We start from the raw sequence: 21975 nt of genomic DNA, 5'->3' as shown, positions 1-21975 counted from the left end.
CTGAAAGGACCCGGGCCCAAGGCGCTATCCCCGGCTGCGCTCCCCCCCCCCCCCCCTCTCGCCGGTGCCGATTCCACGATGTGTCACTGTAGAATTATTGCAGTGATTACAAATTATTGCAGTGATTACAGTGAGTATTAATGCGCTTTACTTATTCGAGCAATTGCGTGGGCCAACCTACATCAAATACGCGAAAAGTGTACCTATCACGCAAAATAGAGCGCTCATGCTAGAAAACGAAGTGGACGAACTACGTTTGGAACGCCTTCGAAGGCATCCGCAAAATCTCGCGAGACGCGACTTCCTCGTCTAGCAACAGCGTCGAAGAAAATGGCGCTCGCGTGTGTGGCGGTTTGTTGTTGAGGATTGGGCGGGCTGTTGTCTTCCGCGTTGAATTCCTGCGATTTCTGCCAATATGGCAGGCCACAAGGACTTGGCTCAGCGACAGCAGTTCGACGACCACACGGGTCTGCCGTTTACGATTGTGTTACAGAACGAGGAAGAAGTGATAGGACGCAGCAGCGAGTGCAGCGTAAACATACGTTCCGTAATGGTCTCACGTCGGCACGCCGTGTTCAGGCACGTCGGAGAGTTCTGGTACGTAGCCGACGACGGAAGCATGAACGGTGTATACATCAACGACAGAAAACTGGACCCCAACAAACCCCACCTGCTCCAGCACGGGGATAAGGTGTCACTGGGACCACCGCTTAGAACGCGCTTTGTGTTCCGTTTCACTCTTCATGACCCCGAAACAGCTGCTGCTCAACAAGGCCGTCGTTCTACCAGAGCAGGAACTGTTGCCAATCGTGCCTTCCTGATCATGGTGCTCGAACAAAACATGGTCACGGGAGCAGGGGAGCAAAGCTCCAGCAGCCCGGAGTGCGAAGCAACCGTCAGAGTGTGTGGCAGCCTAGAAGAACACAGTAATGTATCCAGCGGAGAAGTGTCCCCGAAAAAAGTTAGCTGCCCCAAGAAACTGAAGCTGTCTCAGAGCGACCATGTTGTCACCATCGTGAAAGATGTCTTGGAGAATGAACTAACATGTTTCATTTGCTATGAACTCTTTGTAGAAGCAGTAATATTACAGTGCGGACACACATTTTGCAACTACTGTATCCAAAGCTGGCGTAGGCAGAGAGATATTTGTCCCTTTTGCCAGACTAAGGTTCTTACGCAAAATAGGAATTTCTTAGCAGATAATGTAATTGAGGGTCTTCTGTCCTGTACGCCCACGCTAAAGCAGCCGAGAGAAAGGTTACTGCAAGAGCGAATGGAAGCCTTGTAAAGGGCTGCGCTGGCACATGTTTTATTGATTTTCATCTGATGAACCTGCTCCGTCTGTTCAGCTTTTTTTACCTTCCTGTTCAGTGTCCGTATGGCGAGCTAATAAAGCAGGTGTTCACATCGGAAACTTGGGAAATGGTTACATACATTATTTATATAAGTTGCAATGTTGTTGACTGCAAGCTGTATACCTCTGCTTTCAGTTTCGTTCGCTTTCTGCAGTGTACAGGTATTTCTTTTGAAGAATGAGATCAAATTTGCCTTGTGCACAGCATTTACTCCGCGAGTTGCCGACAGTATGTGGATTTAATTTATGCCGCCTCTTGCGACTTTGAGATGTGCAAGGGGAAATTATTTGGGGGGATTTCCGACAGTCCCGCGGAATCCCCGAGAACATACAAGTGTATCAGGGAAAATATAAAGAGTAAATGTATCCGTGCATTTGTGTCACCGATTGCTATTTTTCCACAGTATAAAATGCTTTCAACCTGCAGGATCAAAATAATGTGTTGCTCGAAGGGCCGTATGTATAGGGACCAGCCGAGTGCTTGTAATCGACACATATTGAGTAACACTCGTTCATATTACCGAGACCCCTCTTGATTTATTACTTGGTGAATTCAAGCATATTCGCCACTGACAAAGCGTTAGTGTTCAGCATTTTTATGTACTATGTGAACATATAATAAAAGTCATGACTTCGAACTCTGAGTGAGCTACAGTTAATAATAATATGGAGTTGTGTTTTACATGTGATGCAAGCAAGCCTGATCTTCTCTGGCTGATATTCTTCACCTGTCGCTGGGTGGAAGAGAATCTTGAACAACTGTTAAGGACAGGAAACAATTGCTGTTAATCAGAACACACTTGAAACAAAAAACCAAGGAACTGTTCAATGGACAGTTCAATTAACCAGCAAGAAGGCTACGTGTCTGACAAGTGCATTTTGAAATGTACTATCACCATCTGCATATTAGTGTGTCTCTGCACTTATGACAGGTGATTATTAACCCAGTTTATTTTTGAGAAGGCATGGATATTTCATTAGGACATTGCATTAGAGCCCAATTGCATAAAGGTTAAGTTCCTGTGCCGGAAACTCTGCCAAAGCGATTAAGAATGAGTCGGACTCGTACACAACCTTTACGCGTACGGGCCCAGAACTTCATGTGTGTTAATTCTTCACATTAGAATCCAGCTGTTTTGATGAAATATGGACAAGATGAGTAAATAACTCGGGTATTGGATGAACATAGGCCTGACCGTTTTGTGAATTGCACAGATTCATACTCTCATGTACGAATGCATGAGTTGGCACTGGCACTCATTGACTTTTTCAGGAATTACTTGTTGACGTTCACCCTTAGGCTCTTGGAGGTATTTATTTTATTTATATATATATATATTTTTTTTTTTTTCACGTGTTGTGTTTGTCCCTAGATGGAGCTCACCTCGTTTGCCTATCTACTTCATTATAGCTGGCCTAGAGGATGAGGTACTAGGTGGTCTTGTGGGAAGTTATCGTTACAACAAAAAGTAGAAGGAATAGTTCTCCCACATGTTAGGGGATCAGAAGATCCAGTTCAGCTGTCAGACTCCCCAAAATGTCAGAGCATTTATATCCGTGTAGATAAGCGTTGAAAGCCTTGGGGCTTGCATACAAAAAGAAAAAAAAAACCTTCTAGGAACGTATTCTGTTGCTCAGGGAGTTCCGTCAAAGACCATGTCATCCAAATTGCTAAAAACTTGATTCATAGTTGTTCATCTATGGCATGAAACCGCAGTGAAATGTTGCACATGTGCAGCAGACAATGTCACAGTGGATACTTCTGTTTGTTATTTTTAACATTTCAGTTTTGAGGCCTTAAATGCAGGGCTCACACGATAACAGGAAAAAAGCTGAAGAAGCTGATCAATTTTGCAACAACCAGCAGACAAAAAAAGAAACATGTAACGTTATATGGGATCAGATTTGAATTTCCTACGATTCCAGCCAGTGTCCACCAAGTGAGATCACAGACAGCAAGGACAGCACATTGTGTTTCTTATATTTCTTAGGCATCTTTACTTGTTTAGCGACAGCATGTTCCTGTGGCTACCTTTAATGTCTATAGCTGCTCCCTTGACTAAAGCACTTGTTCATGACTGGGATTTTGTCTCAAGTGTTCATCTACAGTCAATCCTTGATTTATTGTTTCATTTTATGCTACTTGGAAAATCGTTCAGATATTGTGGGGTTCATAAACTGAGCTTTGTAATGAACAGGAGAGCACGAAACCCTCATACTGGTACGAAATACGTTATGACATGGGATGTGACACGTTTACTTTTTTAAATACTTTGGAATAGTGATCTGCACTTTCATTTCACCCGTGTCAATCTCACTCAAGAGAGACAGTGGTAACATAATGCTTCACTCGTTCTCCCTGTCTTCAAAGTAGTGCATTGCATGCTCGATATGCATGTGTTTGTATCAAAGTTTGGCTCTAAAGTGATACACTTCTCCGGCAACCCGTCATGCCCAAGCAAGATGGATCATATACTTCGAGGTAAATAGGTCGATCACCTTTTCCTCTCTTGCCCTTTGACAGTGGCACACGCTTTATGCTTTGTTGGCCTCTGCTGACCTGTTCTCACCTCCACTCTAATGGCCAACTGGACAATGTACTTAACCTGTTCATAATTTGCTGTAAAAAAGTGTGTGGTCCTCAAGATTCGTCTCCAAAACATACATGCGCTCATTGTTTGGAAATCGAGTGTTCATGAACTGAGAGCGAAAACAAGAACTGTCTTGTTCAGGAGAGCAACATTCACAATGCGAGGGAATTCGTAAGTCGAGGGTTGAGTGCATATTGGTGCTGATTTGGTTATTTATAATTTTCCGTCTTTTATCAGTTTGTATTTCTTTTTTCTATCTTTGTTTAATGTGTACTTGTTTTTACTGTTTAGTATTCTCCATTGATGACTGGATGTTTACAACCTATGGAAGATTCTGAGTTTCTTGGCATTCAATCTTCCATAAAAAATATGTACACCAAAGGAGCTGTTTGCAGATAGACAATAGCAACTGCAACGTTGACCCTGTGCTTGAACTAGGCGGATGAACATGAAATTGTCAGCCAGGTAGCTCATCCAAAGAGCACATTGGTGCACGGCTCCACTGAAGTAATATGTAAACCAAAACCGATTAATTACTAAAAAAAATCACTAAGTGTTGACGCATTTTCTTTCTTGGAATAAACCCGATTCATACACCAGAGGCTCCGTAAGCGTACAAAGTAATATTTGAAAGTTCGGATGTTTGTTTAATTAGTGATCATATGCAAATGAGGCGCTCACTACTCAGTTTATTGGCTGATGGCGGAGAATGTTTACAAAAAAAAAAAGTTCTTCGATGGCACCACCTGTTTAGGAATTATTCAGCCGGGGGACCTTCGTGAAACACCTAGTTTGTAGGTAGATTTACGTCGTGAGGTCTGCATGATTGGAATAGGCAATTTTTCACGATAGTTCCCCCCCGAACAAATTTTCAAGAATTCGGGTAACACTAGATATCTACCCGAAATCGTTGCGGTCCTTCAACTTGTTGTTCTAGGTAAACCTTCGAAAACGTGAATCATAATATCAGCAGAGAGAGCTATTTTATGACAACCTCCTCCCTCCTGTTTGTCCTCCGTTTATAATCCTCTCCTGCAGGACTCAAAGACGAACTTTTGTGGAGCTCGGGCAATTAAGTATTTGAATACCGCGGCCCATCACAATCCCAGTTCCGAGCAAATATATAAAGATTATTGTTTCTTGTCTCATTGTCACAGCAGCCGCTTGTTTCATATGCATTTCGTTTCACCCGAAAATTCCCCGATGATATATCAAACAGAGATCGTAGCGCCCGATTTCTCGTATGTAAATAGCACCCGATTTTTATCCCCCGAATTTGAAAAATCATAAAACCCTACCCCTAACGTCATGATGACGTTTCTCGAGTAGAAGTCTATGGAGGCTCAATTCTCCATGGGCATGGGAAAGGTGGTGGTCATAATGGAGAATAACCATGTGGTAATGCAAGCTCGCTACTATCAGGGATATTAACTTTTAATCACCAGTTGGTACGTGCGTGCGATTTTTTCGTAGAACAAATATTAAACATTACTTTCACCAATACGACCAAAGCCTAGCAAGACTCATACAGACTTCTTACATTTTTCAAATTCTGCTTTTTGATTTTTCAGTGGCCTCCGTAGAGGCTGCCAAAAATTGCCATGGCCGACGGTATTTCACGTCGTCCCGGCGGGGTATTGGGAAAAGTTTTCAACTAGCAATAGTCGCGCCTCAGGTGACCTTCACAGGCTACGACACCGCCACTGCGCAAAGCTGACGAGAATAGGGTCCCGATCCGACCCCACCGCCAGTCCGATGTACTGTTATCACGGTTAGTATAATCTTACACAGTTAGAGACTTGTTAAGTTTTGGGTAATATGCACTGATCTCCTGATGGTCGAAGTGCTTCATGGTACAAAACCTGTTTGCGCATCAAAATGTTCAGTACCTACAATGCCTAGTTTTACGTAAGCCATTTAAGTGCTACAACAGCAATGCTCCTTGGTGGAAGTCACATTCGAAACAAGAGGAAAAAAACCTTTAGAACACTGTAACTAATGAAGCAGTCAGTGCATGTAAGACCTCTCCGCTGCTCGTAATACTTCTGCATTCTTCAATTTAGGCAAATAATTTTGTCCAATTCTTAAAAGAAGATCGTTGCCGCCAGGCGGTCGTTCGCTATTTTGCGTCGTATCCAAAATGTCGGACGGGGAGGACGATTTTATGTGTGATGATGAAGAGGACTATGATTTGGTGAGTCTTGCCGTCGCTGAATAGTACTGTGGTCGACGTGACACGAAAGACCTGAGCTTAATTTACCGTTTTAGCGTTTGGCATGTTGTATCAGACCGTTCCTAGAGCGCGCGTAAAATTGCAAATCAAGTGATGTTAGGCCTAGCCATTCACCGGCTTATTATTAGTCCGGTGTTGTTATAAGGAGTGTACCATAATATGGTAGTCAACTGCGGTGAAAGTACGCCCTTTGACGATCCTGTATTTAGCGATATACAAGTTCATTGTTATCGGTGGACAGTATGAGAATAATTGAGGATACATCAACTTACCCGTGTACTTCGTTTATATCGATAATACACGTGCGTTTTAAATGTTTTCACGCACATGTGGAGCAGAAATTATGATCCTGCTGTGTTAGATTTCATGCACTAATTGATATGCACTTGCTCTCTGTTTTGGGTCTGTAGCTGTAGAGGTCAGTAACGAGTACTTGAGGCAGTCTACCTTGTGTTGTTGTGATTGCTGTCACTTCTGCCAAAACAATATAACAGCATGTTTTCCACGTAACCCTGACATACTTATTCTGTTAGCTAGGTACCTGTCTAACAGTCATGTTAATTGTTACTGGAAACAGCAGAAAACCCCTGTGTAATGTGATCTGTCAAAGCATATTACATTTTTAATTCATCGGTATTTATACAACTGTTCACATAGGAGTACTCAGAAGATAGCAACTCAGAGCCTGATGTGGACTTGGAAAACCAATACTACAACTCAAAGGCCCTCAAGCAAGATGACCCTGCTACGGCACTTGTCAGTTTTCAAAAGGTAACCGGCTTGATTTTTTTTTTTTTTTCAATAGCTTTCCATGTTGCTATAAAAACAATATATAAGAAAATCTACTTAAGTTCCATCAGGCAGTAATTCTAAAAAAAAACTGGAACAACTCGTGCAGCACTTTCTATACTGTTTCAGTTACCTCTGTCGTTTGGCATTTTTATAATTTTGTCAAATCCTTTTTGTTTTCTAGGTGCTGGATCTTGAAAATGGTGACAAGGGCGAGTGGGGATTCAAGGCACTTAAGCAGATGATAAAAATTAATTTCAAGCTGGTGAGTCCTAGAAAAAAATTGGAAAAAAAATCTGTACAATCTATCACGAGAAGATAGAGAGGTAGCAAGCGAGCTGGTGGTATAGATCCATAACTTAAAAACCCGGGACTGGGGGACAAAAAGACGACACCACAGACAAGGTCTCGAACAGAACTGTTTGGTTTCTTCTATTTTTGGTTCCCTCCGCTCAGCTGACCTTACATGGCATCACAAGAAGCTACTCTTAAATCAGCTGCTATAAGTATCGATTGAGATTTGTTTACTCAGAGGACCGACATCTGTATTGGTTCTGCCATTGCACCGCTTTTGTCAGAAATTTTTCTGCATACTGTTGATTCTGCTGTCATGTCATTTATTTCAACCGTTTCCACCGCCTCTCGACCTGTAAGAAGACTTTTCGATAATTTTTTGTTGTTGTCAAACGAAGAGCCTATCATTTATGACTGTGAACGTGTTACCAGGTCTGCCACTCCAGAACTGGAATTTACTGTCGAACACTCCATGAATGGCGAGCTACAATTTTTAGACGTGCGACTTTTGTTCAGCCCTTATCTCTGCTGGAACTATGGCAAATTAGTTCCTAAACCTATCTTGCCTGCTACTAGCGGTCATTCAAAAACTGTCAAGTTGCATTCTTCTCTGTCCCACCAACTACCTCGGTTGAGGGACGCGGGGTACTCCCAATGCACGATTTTTCATGGTCTGATGTCGCTTGAGAGCAAGCTTTTTTCCTGATCCCCAAAAGAAAAGGGGGCTACTGGTCATCCTGTCGTAATTCCTTATTTTCATAAAATATCTCGTAACCTTCTTTTTGTTGCCAAGAAATTTTATGTGAACCTTGTATTTAGAAATGACTTTCGATTAGACTCGCTGACCCCTTTGAAAAAGTTGAAATTCCGTGTAAAATTCACACAACAGTGTATGCAAGCTGTCGTTCTAATATCGTCTTATCAGACACCTCTGGAATGTGGTTTCTGTTATATCGGCCAAAGTAAATGTTGCCTAAAAAATGATTGTTGTTCTTAATTGGTAATTCACCTAGAAGTTTGTAGAGGTTGTGTGCCCAGATGGCATGACACCTTTGTTGTGTCCAGTGAAAGCGACCTTAACAAAAAAAGGCTTATGAAGGAAATGCTGTCCATTATCTCTTCTGGGAACTGTGTCAGCAAGCCTTCCCTCACCTTCCCGTTGATTTTGGGGATGTTCTTACGTCGTCCTCACCCATCTGTCTCACCCACTTGAACCCCCTATATGTTTGTGTAGTTGAGTAAACCTTTCAGCTGTGTTTGAGGCCTTGTCTGCATTGTCGTTTGTTCTCCCCCAGTCTCAGGGTTTAAGGTTATGGACTGTACAATCTGTTGGTCATCTTGAAGAAACATAATCATTTTCTCTCCCTTGTTCACTCTTGTCCCTAGACTGAATACGAAGAAATGATGGGGAGGTACAAGCAACTGCTCACCTACATAAAGAGTGCTGTCACGAGAAATTACTCCGAAAAGTCCATAAATTCTATCCTGGATTACATTTCTACCTCCAAACAGGTGAGATATCCTGATGTTTGGGTTGCAGTATTATTGGGGGTGACCCTCAATAAGTTTGATGCAAAACCTCAGTTTAACCAGCAAATACATATACAAGCTGGAGGAGCCACAAAAAAATCCTGGAGACATACCACGAAACGTTCCTCAGTTAACTTTTCAGCTCATGATTACCTTACCTTGTGGCCCTTCGAACATAGGCTTAACCTAGACTGTGCGGAAATATCTTTTAATTTCGTGATTTTATCCAATTCAGCGTTCACCAACTCGCATAATAATTAGCGCCTGACTTTTTCGGGTTTTCTTTTTGGCCAAATTCGGGGGGTAAATATTGGGTGGTATTTTTCATTTGAAAATTCGGGTGTATTCAGGTTAAATCCCGTTACGGCATATTCTGTCGTCAGGAATTCGGGTGATTTTTTTAAAAATAAAACTTTGTCTTAACATGGAACTAATGTTTAGCAATGTTATCAAACTTTATTTTAATGCACGCTTATGAGTGTGCCACACGACCCGGATGTTTTCGGGTAGATTCGGGTTCAACCCGAATTTTACAGATTTCGTTCGGGGTGGTAAATATCGGACGGATACAGGTTTAACCCTAAAAAGTCAGGCCCTAATAATAATCATGTATACATAATGTATCATGTACAGCATGGCATTTGTCCGCAGGCTTCTTGCATTCCTATCAATGATTGGGTTTTGTTTGATGAGTGAGCCTTTATTCATAACCCGCGCCCTCTATAACATATGTGCCTTTTCAATTGCGTTTACAACAGATGGAGCTTCTTCAAGAGTTCTATGAGACTACCCTAGACGCTTTAAAAGATGCAAAGAATGATAGGTTGTGGTTCAAAACAAACACAAAGCTTGGAAAATTGTACTTCGATCGAGGGGAATACAACAAGCTGGCCAAGATCCTTAAACAGCTGCATCAATCTTGCCAGGTAGGTTTTTCAGAATCAAGTTTTAGGATTCCATGGGAAGGATATCAGTTCAGTGTTAGCCCCGGCGGACTTCTGTGTTTGTGACTCCTTATATTTTGAGGCTAACCGCTGTTGCAGACATTGGTTGTATCGTGACATTCCGCAGTTTACTGCTTCTGCTCTTTGAGCATGCACTGTCATAAAGTTGAGAGCTGCATACAAGGCCAGTAGCTATAACTTTTAGGCTTTCATGTACGGAAAAATCATGGACCAGTGATGGCCACTAACTACTTCTACAGTAGTTTAACTATAACTACTAACTACTTTGCGATGGAGTAGTTTAACTAGTAGTTCAACTACTTTTCAGGGGAGGTAGTTAAAACTACTTTAACTATTGCAATGTAGTTTAGCTACATCTATAACTACTTAACGTTGTACATCAACACCAATCCCATTCTATAGCGTTCTTAGACACCTAAATATGAATCACAAGCAGCGATAAAAGTGAAGATTTAGTACACACGCACAGCAAAATTGTACTACACCTCCGTTCTCATCAAACAAGTAGCTCAAGGTAAAAGTCTGAAGTACAATCGTGCCGTAAAGCTTGCGGCAAAATCGGAAGTAGTTGGCGCCTTCAGTAACCTAACTACTGTAGTTAACTACTTAAAATAGTAGTTTAACTAGTAGTTGCACACTACATTTCTGCAAGTAGTTTATAACTACTTTTTAACTACAATCAGGTAGTTTAACTACATGTAGTTAACTACTGGCCATCACTGCTTGGGACTAACACAGTTCTAAACTGATTTCCACAGACAGACGACGGTGCGGACGATCTCAAAAAAGGAACGCAGCTCCTCGAGATCTATGCCTTAGAAATACAGATGTACACAGCACAGAAGAACAACAAAAAATTGAAGGTAGCTATCCCGGCACTCATTTTAGCGCACGTAGGAATGTGACGCACGCCTTTTTTCTTCTTGTGTAGAAACTCTACGAGCAGTCGCTGCACATAAAGTCTGCAATTCCCCATCCTCTGATCATGGGCGTCATTAGAGGTGAAGTATACGTTATTAATATACGTTTGGCATTACAAGCTAACATTTACGTTGGAGAACATACAATGTGATGAATTTTCACAAATATGTATTGCTACTTGCTGCAGCGCTTCGCAGATAAATCGTGAATACTATTATTTTAAAAAAAAAACTGCTGTTGTTACATGTCCAAGGGCCCTTGCGCTTGCTACCCACTGTGTGTTCAGAAAAACCCTCGCACAATGATACCTCGTAGAACGATTGTTTTTACTTTTACTGTCAAAATATACTACGTTGTCTTTATGGAGAATGGACCCACGCGTACCGATAAGGTTTGCCAATCCGAGCACCGTATTTTCTCGAATCTAAGACGACCCCAGCGTTCAGGGGATACGCATTTGGAAAAAAGGTAAACAGAGAATGGGTAGAGCCTGAAGTTTTAGGGTTTTACCCGATTCTCCCCCGAATTTGCACCCCGAATTGAAGGTTGTCACTTTAGGGTGAAACCCGATTTTTACCCGGCAAATTGCCCTCACTGGGATGTCTGTAGGAACGCATTAATTTGCTTGTTTGGCAGAAAAATTAAGTTACATCACCATTTGTGCCAAACCACTACAGTTAGTTGAGTAACTGAGCCTGATTTCACCCCGAATTTAGCATACTGGAAGTTTTTTCACCCGAATTTACATGAATTTAGTGCGCATGTTTATTTACCCGATTTTTACCCCCCAAATTTAGAAAAAAAGAAAAGTGTGCACGACAACGTGACCAGGCACACCTCACCAAGTGTCCAGAATCTACTATACTGGCGCAATTCTTCGTCTCTCCCTGTTGCTTCAGCCATCTTCTAACATTTGCTTCGGATACTTGCAACCGCCTTGCCACTGCTAAATTGTTGCTGCATTCAGTGGCGAAAGCGATAACTTTGTGTTCCAGCCACGACCTACTAGATTACAACGATCATGTCATAGGCACCCCTTCCCAGCGCCGCGTTTGGAAGCTAGCGGTGGCGCCACTCATCGGCCCGGATATTACTTCCTCAGCTTCTACAATACTTTGCACTTTGGCTTACCTTAGTATTTTTGTACAAGCGGTGGATGTCCCGCGGAAGATGTTTGATTCAAAAGTTTATTATCATCATCATTCTACGTGTTTTAATAGGAGCTGTTACTGGCGTCTGCTACGGTAGTCGTACGTCTGCTTCTGCGTGTTCAGAATTCAAATTTCCATTGTCCAGTCACGATGTAGATCTTGCGGGCCGATGAGTAGCGCCCCTGGTGGATCGTGCGGACGAGCTCCTCATAGGGGGTTGCCGGTTACGACATATGGTCGCTGTAATCTAGTAGATCGTGCTGTTGACGTTGTCAAGAATTTTATCGTGGAGCACGGACCGCGTGCTGAGTACGTCGCCCACCTTGACACAGTTGAACGTTACGTTACGTGTATCTACAATGGCAGCCAAAAGCAATCAAAGCTAATGAGCTATTTTTCGATAAAACATTTGTATTTCCACATTCTTTCATAGCGTCCCGCATTAGTGTTGTTCACTGAGTAACGTGCAGCGTACAGCTTCCGTAGGATGGCGCTGACCTAGGTCGGCCCTGCCGTGGGTGCTGATGTTGGTCACATAACGATTAAATTTGTGACGACTGCCGATATCGTTATACGGGGTTTCCACTGTACGCGAATTTGCACTGTTCTGCAGCAGTAGACGCTTTGTTACGGTAATTTATTTTGCTCCACTTTTAAAATTTTGAGACGTATGATGCAGTTCTGTTGTTACTCTTCTGGTAAATATGCCTTCTAGAATTAATTTCGAAGTATATAACCAATCCCCTGACAGCTCAGGAAAAATGGCACTGTAAGTTAATTTGACAATGTAAAGGAGGTGCTTTTAATTTTTCATATCTGAAACAAATCTGGGAGCAGAAAGTTTTTCACAATTTTTAAGCACTCCGTATATGGCTAAAGTGTCTGCATCTGCAGTTCCTGCGGTACTTTTTGTGGAATGGAAGAAATACTGTGCCTTGTCGTAGGTAACCCCGTGTTCTTGCCCCTGCAGCTATATACTATGTATAGACATTGTGGCCATGTGGAGTTTTTTCATAATGCTGCTTCACTTAAAGGGACTATGAAACGATTTTTTTTCTTCGTTTCATTCGAAAGAAGACATTTTTCTGAGTCTAGAACCGAAATTTTACTTTCGTCGCGCGAGCGGACTTCTCGGGAGCGAATTTAAACGGAGCGGCGAAGGGAGGACAGCTGGCGCCGCGCCGTGGGGAGCTGCCGAGTGGAGACACAACGGGTAACTTGACGCGACCACCGCCGGCTCAGCAACACGTCATCGTGACGTGTTGCCGAGCCGAGGAATCCCGCCAGGAGCATGCGCCGTAGGATCCCGCGTATGCGTTCATCGGGAGTGGAAATCTCCATGACAGCAGCTTTCGAGGGATCGGCAGATTTCGTCAGTGGCGGCAGCCACAGCGCGAGCTCGCGGCATTACTTGCCATTGTGCAACACCGGTGACGTAACGGGGAACCGAAGTGCAGTCCGTACAGTTACACCATCGGCAGGGAAATATGCGCGAGAGAGGAGGAACGCGGAAGAGACATTTCCAGCGCGCGCTCCTCGAAGAGTGGAGCGATTTCGTCCGGAAAAATTTGTGGCATATTAGTTTCTCTGCGGGAAGAACAGTTTCCATCGAAAAAAAGTATGGGGGTTCGGGAAATTTCATAGTCCCTTTAAGGTCATCAGCATGAGCATCTGACAGGGATAATAAACTGAGTATTGTTACGTATGAACTCTGTCGCAGAATGTGGAGGAAAGATGCATTTAAGGGAAGGCGAATACGAAAAAGCACACACAGACTTCTTTGAAGCCTTCAAAAATTACGACGAGTCTGGAAGTCCAAGGTACTTTCCACTCAATTTTTTTCTTTCTGTATTCTTTAAATAATATATACCGGGAGTTTCACTTAAATCCCCGTTTTACGAAATTCATTTGAATTTTTGTTTAAATAATGTGAGCGCCTCCCACTCATTCACACAGTGCGCAGCTTGTAGGTGGTATCGGACAGATACTTGTAAAAAAGAAAGTTCGTCGATTGGTGCACCCGTTCGCGAATTATTTAGCCCGGAGATTTAACTGAAACACCCGGTATATAATATATATAATAATAATATATTCTTTAAATTAAAAAAAAAGGAGAACAACGTGCCTGAAGTACCTGGTCCTTGCCAACATGCTCATGAAGTCAGGAATTAACCCGTTTGATTCCCAAGAAGCAAAGCCATACAAGAATGACCCCGAAATTTTGGCCATGACTAACTTAGTAAGGTGTGTGTGGAGTTCAACCTGTTGCGGCTGATATCAGATTTCTGCTTTGCAAACCTCTTATCTCCAATGAAAATATGTAATTCAACGACTTGATTTTTCAGCGCGTACCAGAACAATGACATTGCGGAGTTTGAAGCCATCCTTAAAACCAACAGAAAAAACATAATGGACGATCAATTCATCCGGGAGCACATAGAAGGTTTGTTTGGAATGGCTGCATGTTGATGACATTTTCCGTATTTTTGTCTCCTTTGCAAACTTTATTTAACATGCTCTTTTTATACTTAGATTTGCTCAGGAACATCAGGACGCAAGTTCTGATAAAGCTTATCACTCCTTACACAAGGATTCACATACCTTTTATCTCCAAAGTAAGTTTTGATCATCCATCATGCAGGAGTTTTTGCATTAATGCTAACCATCTTAAGGTGTACCATTAATGCAGTTAAGGATACACTTTGAGATTTTCCCCAAAGTGCCTCAGTACCGACAAGAGAAAAAACTGTGTTGAAGCGGACATCAACTATGATGCTATGCTGACTGCCTGCTTCAACATTTTCCGCGATACATTTTTCTGTGTGGGGTCAATATAAATGGGAGCCCGGAATGCTGTTACTTACACGTTTTTGTTTTTCAAGAACTTCTTTATTTAATGGTGATGATGATGATCATTGGGGAGTTTGCATCACCAGAGGTGATACCCTACCCCTTTGTTGGTGGTGATGTGGGGAATGAGATAATGAGTCACATCACAGTGAGGACCAGAGTCCTAAGCTCTGAGGGCAGAGTTCTTGTTTTAAGAGCAACACAAACATACACCTTATGAAGCAGAACGAAAAAGTGTCAGACAGTTTTACAGGTTGGGGTCTGTATTTATATATTTCTCCTACTGGTCGATAAATGTGAGATCATCATCCTCACATTATCTTCAAAGGCTAACCCACGTGCACCCAGCAAGGCCCTTGAAAACTACGTTAGACTTTGCTCTTGAACTTGCTCCTTAGCAAAGACTTATTCCTGGATCTCTCCCACCCCTTCCAACTTCCTCGCCATTGAGTCATTAATTTCGAGCACTTCTTTTTACAAAGCCATGTTTTCTGCCTCTCAGGAACTAAACATAGACTCCAGCGAAGTAGAAAACCTCTTAGTGTCCTGCATTCTCGACAGGTAAGGCATTCGAAACCCCCCCCCCCCTTTTGTTCGAACTGAAAGCTCCCCGCGGAGTTCCTTGTTTTCAAACTCTTCTTCCCCTCTCAACAGCACAATTCAAGGCCGCATCGACCAGGTAAACCAAGTTCTCGAACTCAACAGCCGAGGTCAAGGGGCCGCGAGGTACAACGCCCTTGACAAGTGGACGGCGCAGCTAGCAACCTTGCACCAAACTGTGGTTAACAAGATAGTGGCGTAGCACACCCCTCCGCTGTTCACGCCCCTGTTTACATTTTTGTTACTCCCCTGCCTTGTACATAACCCTGCTGCCAACAATGCGTTATTTAAAAAAGAAAAGACAGTCTTAGAGCTTCAAAGAAAAACGTGTGAATGACCCAGGGTGCATCAAACTGTGATTGTCACGGCGATTTTGAGAGAAGCAAGCATGTGCAACGTCAGTCCTAAGGAGCAAGAAGTGATGTTCAAAGTGGTTCTGTTTGATCAAGATTGCCAATGTTGTAAAAAAGGCGGTTTATTTTTGTGTGTCTTGTACTTGCTTAAAAAGAGTGAGGAGTTTAACACGAGAAGCATGCAAAATAATGGGTGAAAATTTCGTTTTCTCTTGTGATAACAGCAAAGAAATATACACGAGGTGTAGTGGAGGGCAAAGGGATGGGGGTGGGGGGATAAGACTAAATTTGAGACCTGTCAAATTGATGTTCTTAATGTCAATAAGGAATATTGCGCTTGAAATGTTACTGGCACATCAGGTGTACTTAACTGGGTTCAGCTGGTTCCAGAAATGTTCATATTTTAGTTAATTCAAGCGAGATCTATTTGTGAAAGCGTGCCAAGATGGGTATCGGTGCACTTTAACGTAATTTTTTTAACATTTTGAAAGGACATGAGATTTTGAGCTCTTGGATAGGACATGTTGGTTCTGTGTTGCATTTCTTTGTGCTTATTTGACCTTTCAGGTCAGTAGGAGTCATAAACCGTCGAAATGCATCTCTGGAAAGGCAAACGTCTGACGTATGCAGGTTTTTCCAACTCAAAGAAGTGGCATTCATGACGCTTCTTTGCTGAAGTGCATGACAAATAAATATTTTGTAATATAGTAGACCAGCTCTAATTTTTGTAAAAGTTTTTTTATATGTAAAGAAAATACTGCAGCACATTCCTGCAATTGGAAACAAACTTGGATCTCAAACAGGTGAGACCTGTATGGTTTGCAGAGAGGGGAATTGCTCTTGATTTGTCTTAAGGATACACATCACACATTGGGCTCACCAGCATTGTTGTTGTTGTTGTTGGGGGAACATGAATTAATCTCTGGGAGGCTCAGTGGTATCCATGAATGAGTTGGTACCCTGTATTTCTGCTTCAAGTTTGTCTTCTTCCAGTTCGGCTGCCTTCTCTAACGTGTTTGAAACAATAGTGCAAAAAATTGAGGCTGAAGTTGTTAATAATTTCGAGCTTACTTTGTTCCAAGATGGCTTCAACTTGTTCTTTCAATTCCATCACTTCTGGTGCGTGATCTTCTGGTATTATAGCTCTGAGGTTCTCTTCAATCTTTTTATTCAGTTCGTCTTGAGCTCTCTTTACGCAGCTGAGAGGAAGAAATGGTTGATACAAACACATAGGTGAGTGACTAATTTGTCACATGTCAAAGTGTGCAAGATTACTTTCTGTAGCTGGTGCATGATCTGTTGGCCTCCCTCAGATCCTGTTCCAGCTTACAGACCTCTTCGATTCTTTTTTCGAGTTCTGTTTCAATGAATGCAGTTAAGTTTATGGCTTCCATTGTACATGTACGTTTACCTTCTTCCATTGCAGTCATGGTACCCTCCAGTTCAAGTATAACTTGCTCAAAACTTCCTGCAACCCGACCGTTTGGCGGTGGTACCTTCAAGTGGAGGGACTCTGTTGATGGAAACCAATTTTTCATTCAAGCGTTTACTGGTGTCCTGCATACAAAAGTTCTCACCTGTTCGCAGCTGTTCCTGCAGTGAGAGCAGTCGGTTAACGCTTAACTAAATAATCACTTAACTCGAAAATTACCTTTCTGCCTCGCAGGTATTTCAATTTTCGCGTTATTTCTTCGTACAACGCACGGCGAAGGCTTTCCGCTTGTTGAAATTTCCCCAATGCTGCTATTCGTTCAGGGTCGTGAGACGCGTCTCGCTTGAACTGAAAGTGTACACGAAGGATCTGCGTTGCACAAACATATGTATTTGATAAACGTGCGGCAGGACGAATCATGAAATAATATATTTACGAATTTGGGGGACATTGTGTCCATTTCCGGGAAATGTCGAAAGCACAAGATCTGCAAGGGAATGAAATACGCCCGCAAAAATCGTCTGCTTGGAGATGGGGATTGATGACGCTGCCGATCCGAGGCGCGTCTGCGATGAAACAATGCGATGCTTTTTGCGTACCCTCTCAGGCGTGTCCATCTCCATCATCGAGCACTCTATGGATGTAGATGGAAAATTTTCACAGGAGATTGCACGTTCCTCGTGTGCAGCACATATAGCCAAGTCGCTGGTGGGAGCGATGCGCGATATAGACGCTCGCATCGCAGCCTTAGTAACACCACAACTTGCTAGCGTCCACGCCAGCGAGTCGCGTGCGTTTCCAGTGAGAAAACCTGCGAGAAACTTCGAAAGTTATAAATGCAAATGAAACATCGGGTTTAGGATGCGCAGCCGTGTCATGCCGTTAGGTTATTCGTCAAGACACCAGTATCACGTGTTCTGTACTGTACTATACGGTACTCCATTTTCACTGGCCGTATTTAGGGAAAGTAGAACTAACTAATGGAAAGGAACAAAGTTGGGAGACTCGAGACCTGAAGAGATGATTTATTACGGAGAGTACCAATAACGAGTTTGCGAGCTATAGATGGATGTCCCTTGCCATTAATACATGTGCTATGGGAGCTACATAACAGCACAATAGCAGAAATACACAATGATACACACAGGACAACTCGTGCTGGTGTAGCATACATATGAAAAAGGTCACACAGACGAACTCCCTGATTAAACCCAATGGTTGAGACAAGTCTCCGAAAAGGCGGCTGCACGCCGTACACAGGCAGGAGCGACTCATAAATTCAACTCGGAGGATCTCCTACTTTTTGTTGAATACGGGGGCTAGAAGATATATGTGAAGGCAGGATGATTAACGATTGTTTGAATAAGTCATTATGATAAAAAAAAACATGAAATAAGCAAAGACAAAATACCTTGTGGCGGAGTGCAAGATCGGCTAGGCGAAGAATATTTTTCACAGTAAATACGCTGGCTGTCTGGTCCTGAATTCCGAGGATGAAACAGGCTGTCTCGCAATGCCGTGATTCAATTAGCCATGGTTCCCACTGGTCCTTGAAACCCTTGAACACCCTGGAATTTGAAAATGCCATTTTAGAGGTCTGGAAAACCCTGGAATTTTATAACACTCATTGCGAGAACCCTTGATTTTGCATCTTTGTCTTGTTCTCGTGGAGCTGCGAGTACAAATTCCGCTTTTCGAGAGTCAACTTCAAAACCACAGGTGTTGGTGTTAGCACTTGTAGAGGAGGTGGTGTTCCTCTACATGAGTCCTGACCGGCAGTGATGGAATGTCCCAGGGGGCAGATGGTCGTGGCCTCACGCTAGGACGGTGTCGGTAGAACTGGCTGCCAGGCGCAGTAACGCGCGGCAGCAGAGGCGTGTCGTCGTCGTCGTCGTCCACGGGCCGCCACATCACTACCCCCCTCAGACGCGGACCGACGACGATGCGCCTCTGCTGCCGCGCGCTACTGCGCCTGGCAGCCAGTTCTACTGGCACCGTCCTAGCGTGAAGCCACGCACATCTGCCCGCTGGGACATTCCATCATCGCAGGTCAGGACTCATGTAGAGGAACACCACCTCCTCTACACACTCATTGCAATAGGAATCAGCAACTGAAACCGCTGCATGAAATGAACGGCGCCCTGCGTTGTATTCGTCAACCTTCTTTTCTGTCCTATAGGGTCTTTAATGCTCAGGAGCCATCAATCACATTTGTGAACGGATCAGTACTGCGCAGTCCCCATGCATTTGCTCGTGTGGTAACTGTGTCTTGCATTTTAGTGAAATGTTGAAGCCCTTGTCATGAACTACGTTTTACGTCCCAGGCAAAACGACGACCGAGCCTTGAAAGGTCCTTGGAAGGACCCTTGAACTTTTGTTCCAAAATTCAGTAGGAACCATGATTAGCTGAACGAGTACTATGCCCCGATCAGAACCCCATACTGAGGCTGCACATTCTGACACAAGCAGTGTAGCATAGCATAGCCAGAGAAATATTTCGGGAGGAGGATTTAGGATTCGGGGGAGGACGATTTCACTCTCATTTCCCTCTCCCAAATGCACTACCAAAGGTACGCGGTTTCGGAAGGGGGGCTGAACCACCCCAAACCCTCCATCTGGTTACGCCACTGAACACAAGCGCTTGCAGTATTGGCATGAACTGGAACTAGCGAGGAATTTTGACGCACGTTACATAAAGTGAGCGTTGTTCGTAATATGTTTAACACGAGTGCTCCATGAAAGGTTACTATAACAATGAAGTCTTCAAGATACTTATAGTCAGGAATACATTCTGTCGAAATGCTGTTAATGGTGTATACGCATTTCCTGCTAAGGTACGGGAAACTGTCACGAGTTATATTCGGGACTCAACGTAAATAGCGTATGTATGACGCGTAAAACGGTAAATGCTGAACGTAAAGAGGCTGGGGACATCGCGAAATGACGGGCTTTAGATGGCATTACAAGTGCAGCAGAAAAGTCGCACGGGTGTGTTATTTATTTTTATCCTGTGTTAGCGCCGCGAAGCAACTGCGCACTCTAAGAAAAAAGAGTAACACGGGGAGTAGTTCCCGCTTCTAGTCCCCTATAGACTCGGCACGCCCGTGGACAATATGCGTCCTGGGCCGACTTCAAGGGGAACTGCGCCGACATATTCTTCTGTAAAGTGTGCCGGAAAATCCAGGGAAAACTTCAGACTGTGACAGTGACAGTGGATCAGGTACACTATATCATTCGCGAAGTCGTTTTGAGAATGGTTACATAGACATGAACAAATCCGAGCTACAATGTTGTTATCGATACGAAGGCTATACGTTGTTCATGAAGCAAAAGCTCTTGTAAGATCAAGAAATATGCGGTAAGCCCGGATTACTTGATTTGTTTATTGTTTTGTCATCCTAAATTCGCGCTGATCTGGAGAAGAGTGTGAATGGAAATCGAGGTGTGAGTAAATGATAAGCTGAGTATTTTACAGGGAATATTCGATAGTGATCTCGAACGATAATTCGTGGGGCAAACGACAGTCACCAGGCTTGTGGAGCGCAACTGCCAATTTTTCCAGTCCAGCTGTACAATACCTTCTTCGAGAGACTGTAAAATAAATGCGCGTTGAAAGTGATCGCAGAATATACTACATTTCAGAACCCTTGTGTTGAAGCCATCGAAGCTGAGTCCTGATGTCAGTAAGTGCAAGTATGATTTTACTAGTAATTCATTGGATCCTTCTAACAACAAGCCGATAGCGGACTAAGAGTATATTAACTTCAGCTAAACTCCACGTGACTCTAGAAGGCCTTGAGTAAGCCTTTGCATCTATGTTTCTTACGGGATTTCCTACATCGGTGGTGCAAGATGTGGTGCACATGTATTCGTATAGGCTGCAGTCGCAAAAGGGCATGACAACCAGGCTACTGGAAACTGGGCTCCGACAAGTAGGCCAAGTATTCCTGACCATCATGGCAAGTTCCTGACCATGTCACCAGTACATAGCTAAGAATGGGGCTTCACAGACCGCGTGCTGAACTCTTCAACGTTGTCACGTCCAAGAGTAGCAAGCCAGATTTTCTTAGACTGACCTGTCGTAAGCCACACTAGACAAACAAAGAAATTGTGTGCATATACTACGCTAAAAACGAATGATCACCGAACTCAGGCAGCAAATACGCAACGCCTCTTGGCTGACTGGAGATGCACGAACTTGGATGTTGAAAAAGGTTGACCCTGAGTTACGTTTCCAAGTACCTTTGTCCCTCCTTCAGCAAGTTGCATCTCTCCTGCAAGAGGCTATACGGCCGAATGTCCCGTTCAGCGCTCCACTCTTCCAAAACCTCTGTAAGTATGCTTCCCCTAATTGCAGCGCACGTGACACCGTGCAGAACAGATACTCCTTTTGTGTTCCAAGTACACAGGCAAGTCTTCGAAGCGACTTAGACTCGTGTCGTCGTCCGACCGTTTGCTATCGTCGAAAGTTTTGTGTCCTTCGTCACCGCAGCACCAAGCTGGCAGCACCAAGCGGTGCAGTGAGGTTTCTTCAAGTTCCTTGAAGAAACCTCACTGGCTTAAATAACGAGAATTGGCCGAGGCAGACCACAATTAGGGAAGACTCAGAAGACCCAGGTTCGATTTCTGGCACCTCTTTTCCCTGAGTTGGTTGAATCCGACTGACTTGTTGTCTTTCCCTTCTTGAGCGCATGCGGTCCATCGGTAAAGTGCTTTCCGCTGGAGCACAGAAAAGTAACCGTTCGAAAAATTTTTTTTTTCTGTTTTTCAGCTTGTCCATATTTTTCGCCTTTAAAAGGTTCTTCAGAAGCAGGACGCAAGGAGATCCTTTGTTCTTGAAGATAGGAAAGGTTCAGAGAAAGGTTCCCGCATCATGAAGAACTCTCCGAAGAACGCTTATGTTTCTGTGCAT

General features: G+C 43.4%; 3 protein-coding genes and 1 non-coding gene across 4 annotated transcripts; 2 read left to right on the top strand and 2 right to left on the bottom strand.

Moving 5' to 3' along the window:
- Positions 1-285: 285 nt before the first annotated feature.
- LOC135388961 (E3 ubiquitin-protein ligase rnf8-A-like) lies at positions 286-1992 on the top strand. The gene has a single exon (XM_064618852.1). The coding sequence runs from the start codon at positions 416-418 to the stop codon at positions 1286-1288; it is 873 nt and encodes a 290-aa protein (XP_064474922.1). The 5' UTR covers positions 286-415; the 3' UTR covers positions 1289-1992.
- On the bottom strand, positions 1876-18556 carry LOC135388962 (uncharacterized). The gene is made up of 10 exons (XM_064618853.1): positions 18475-18556; positions 17663-17874; positions 17500-17550; positions 17283-17432; positions 17209-17224; positions 17043-17144; positions 16907-16988; positions 16703-16830; positions 16512-16638; positions 1876-2113 (listed from the first exon to the last, which is right to left on the bottom strand). The coding sequence occupies exons 2-9, from the start codon at positions 17801-17803 to the stop codon at positions 16547-16549; spliced, it is 762 nt and encodes a 253-aa protein (XP_064474923.1). The 5' UTR covers positions 17804-17874; positions 18475-18556; the 3' UTR covers positions 1876-2113; positions 16512-16546.
- Positions 5520-5660, bottom strand: LOC135390230 (U4 spliceosomal RNA). Its single transcript, XR_010421792.1, has one exon. It is a non-coding gene; the product is annotated as a U4 spliceosomal RNA (small nuclear RNA).
- On the top strand, positions 5993-16341 carry LOC135388960 (COP9 signalosome complex subunit 2). Its single transcript, XM_064618851.1, has 13 exons — positions 5993-6139; positions 6836-6949; positions 7152-7232; positions 8648-8773; positions 9550-9717; positions 10515-10619; positions 10688-10757; positions 13549-13648; positions 13941-14072; positions 14174-14271; positions 14361-14443; positions 15181-15239; positions 15333-16341. The coding sequence occupies exons 1-13, from the start codon at positions 6086-6088 to the stop codon at positions 15478-15480; spliced, it is 1338 nt and encodes a 445-aa protein (XP_064474921.1). The 5' UTR covers positions 5993-6085; the 3' UTR covers positions 15481-16341.
- Positions 18557-21975: the final 3419 nt, after the last annotated feature.

Source organism: Ornithodoros turicata, chromosome 3 (genome assembly GCF_037126465.1).
Source record: "Ornithodoros turicata isolate Travis chromosome 3, ASM3712646v1, whole genome shotgun sequence".
NCBI lineage: Eukaryota > Metazoa > Arthropoda > Arachnida > Ixodida > Argasidae > Ornithodoros > Ornithodoros turicata.
This window is presented reverse-complemented; position numbering and strand designations above follow the sequence as displayed.

Bases quoted from the DNA above. Each gene is read 5' to 3' on its own strand.
- LOC135388962 (XM_064618853.1), bottom strand. From the start codon at position 17,803: ATGCGAGCGTCTATATCGCGCATCGCTCCCACCAGCGACTTGGCTATA. The intron at 17,433-17,499 runs GTAAATATATTA...TGTGCAACGCAG, and splicing joins ACACAATGTCCCCCAAATTC to ATCCTTCGTGTACACTTTCA. The intron at 16,831-16,906 runs GTAATCTTGCAC...TCTTCCTCTCAG, and splicing joins TCATGCACCAGCTACAGAAA to CTGCGTAAAGAGAGCTCAAG.
- LOC135388961 (XM_064618852.1), top strand. From the start codon at position 416: ATGGCAGGCCACAAGGACTTGGCTCAGCGACAGCAGTTCGACGACCAC.
- LOC135388960 (XM_064618851.1), top strand. From the start codon at position 6,086: ATGTCGGACGGGGAGGACGATTTTATGTGTGATGATGAAGAGGACTAT. The intron at 7,233-8,647 runs GTGAGTCCTAGA...TCTTGTCCCTAG, and splicing joins TAAAAATTAATTTCAAGCTG to ACTGAATACGAAGAAATGAT. The intron at 14,073-14,173 runs GTGTGTGTGGAG...TTGATTTTTCAG, and splicing joins GCCATGACTAACTTAGTAAG to CGCGTACCAGAACAATGACA.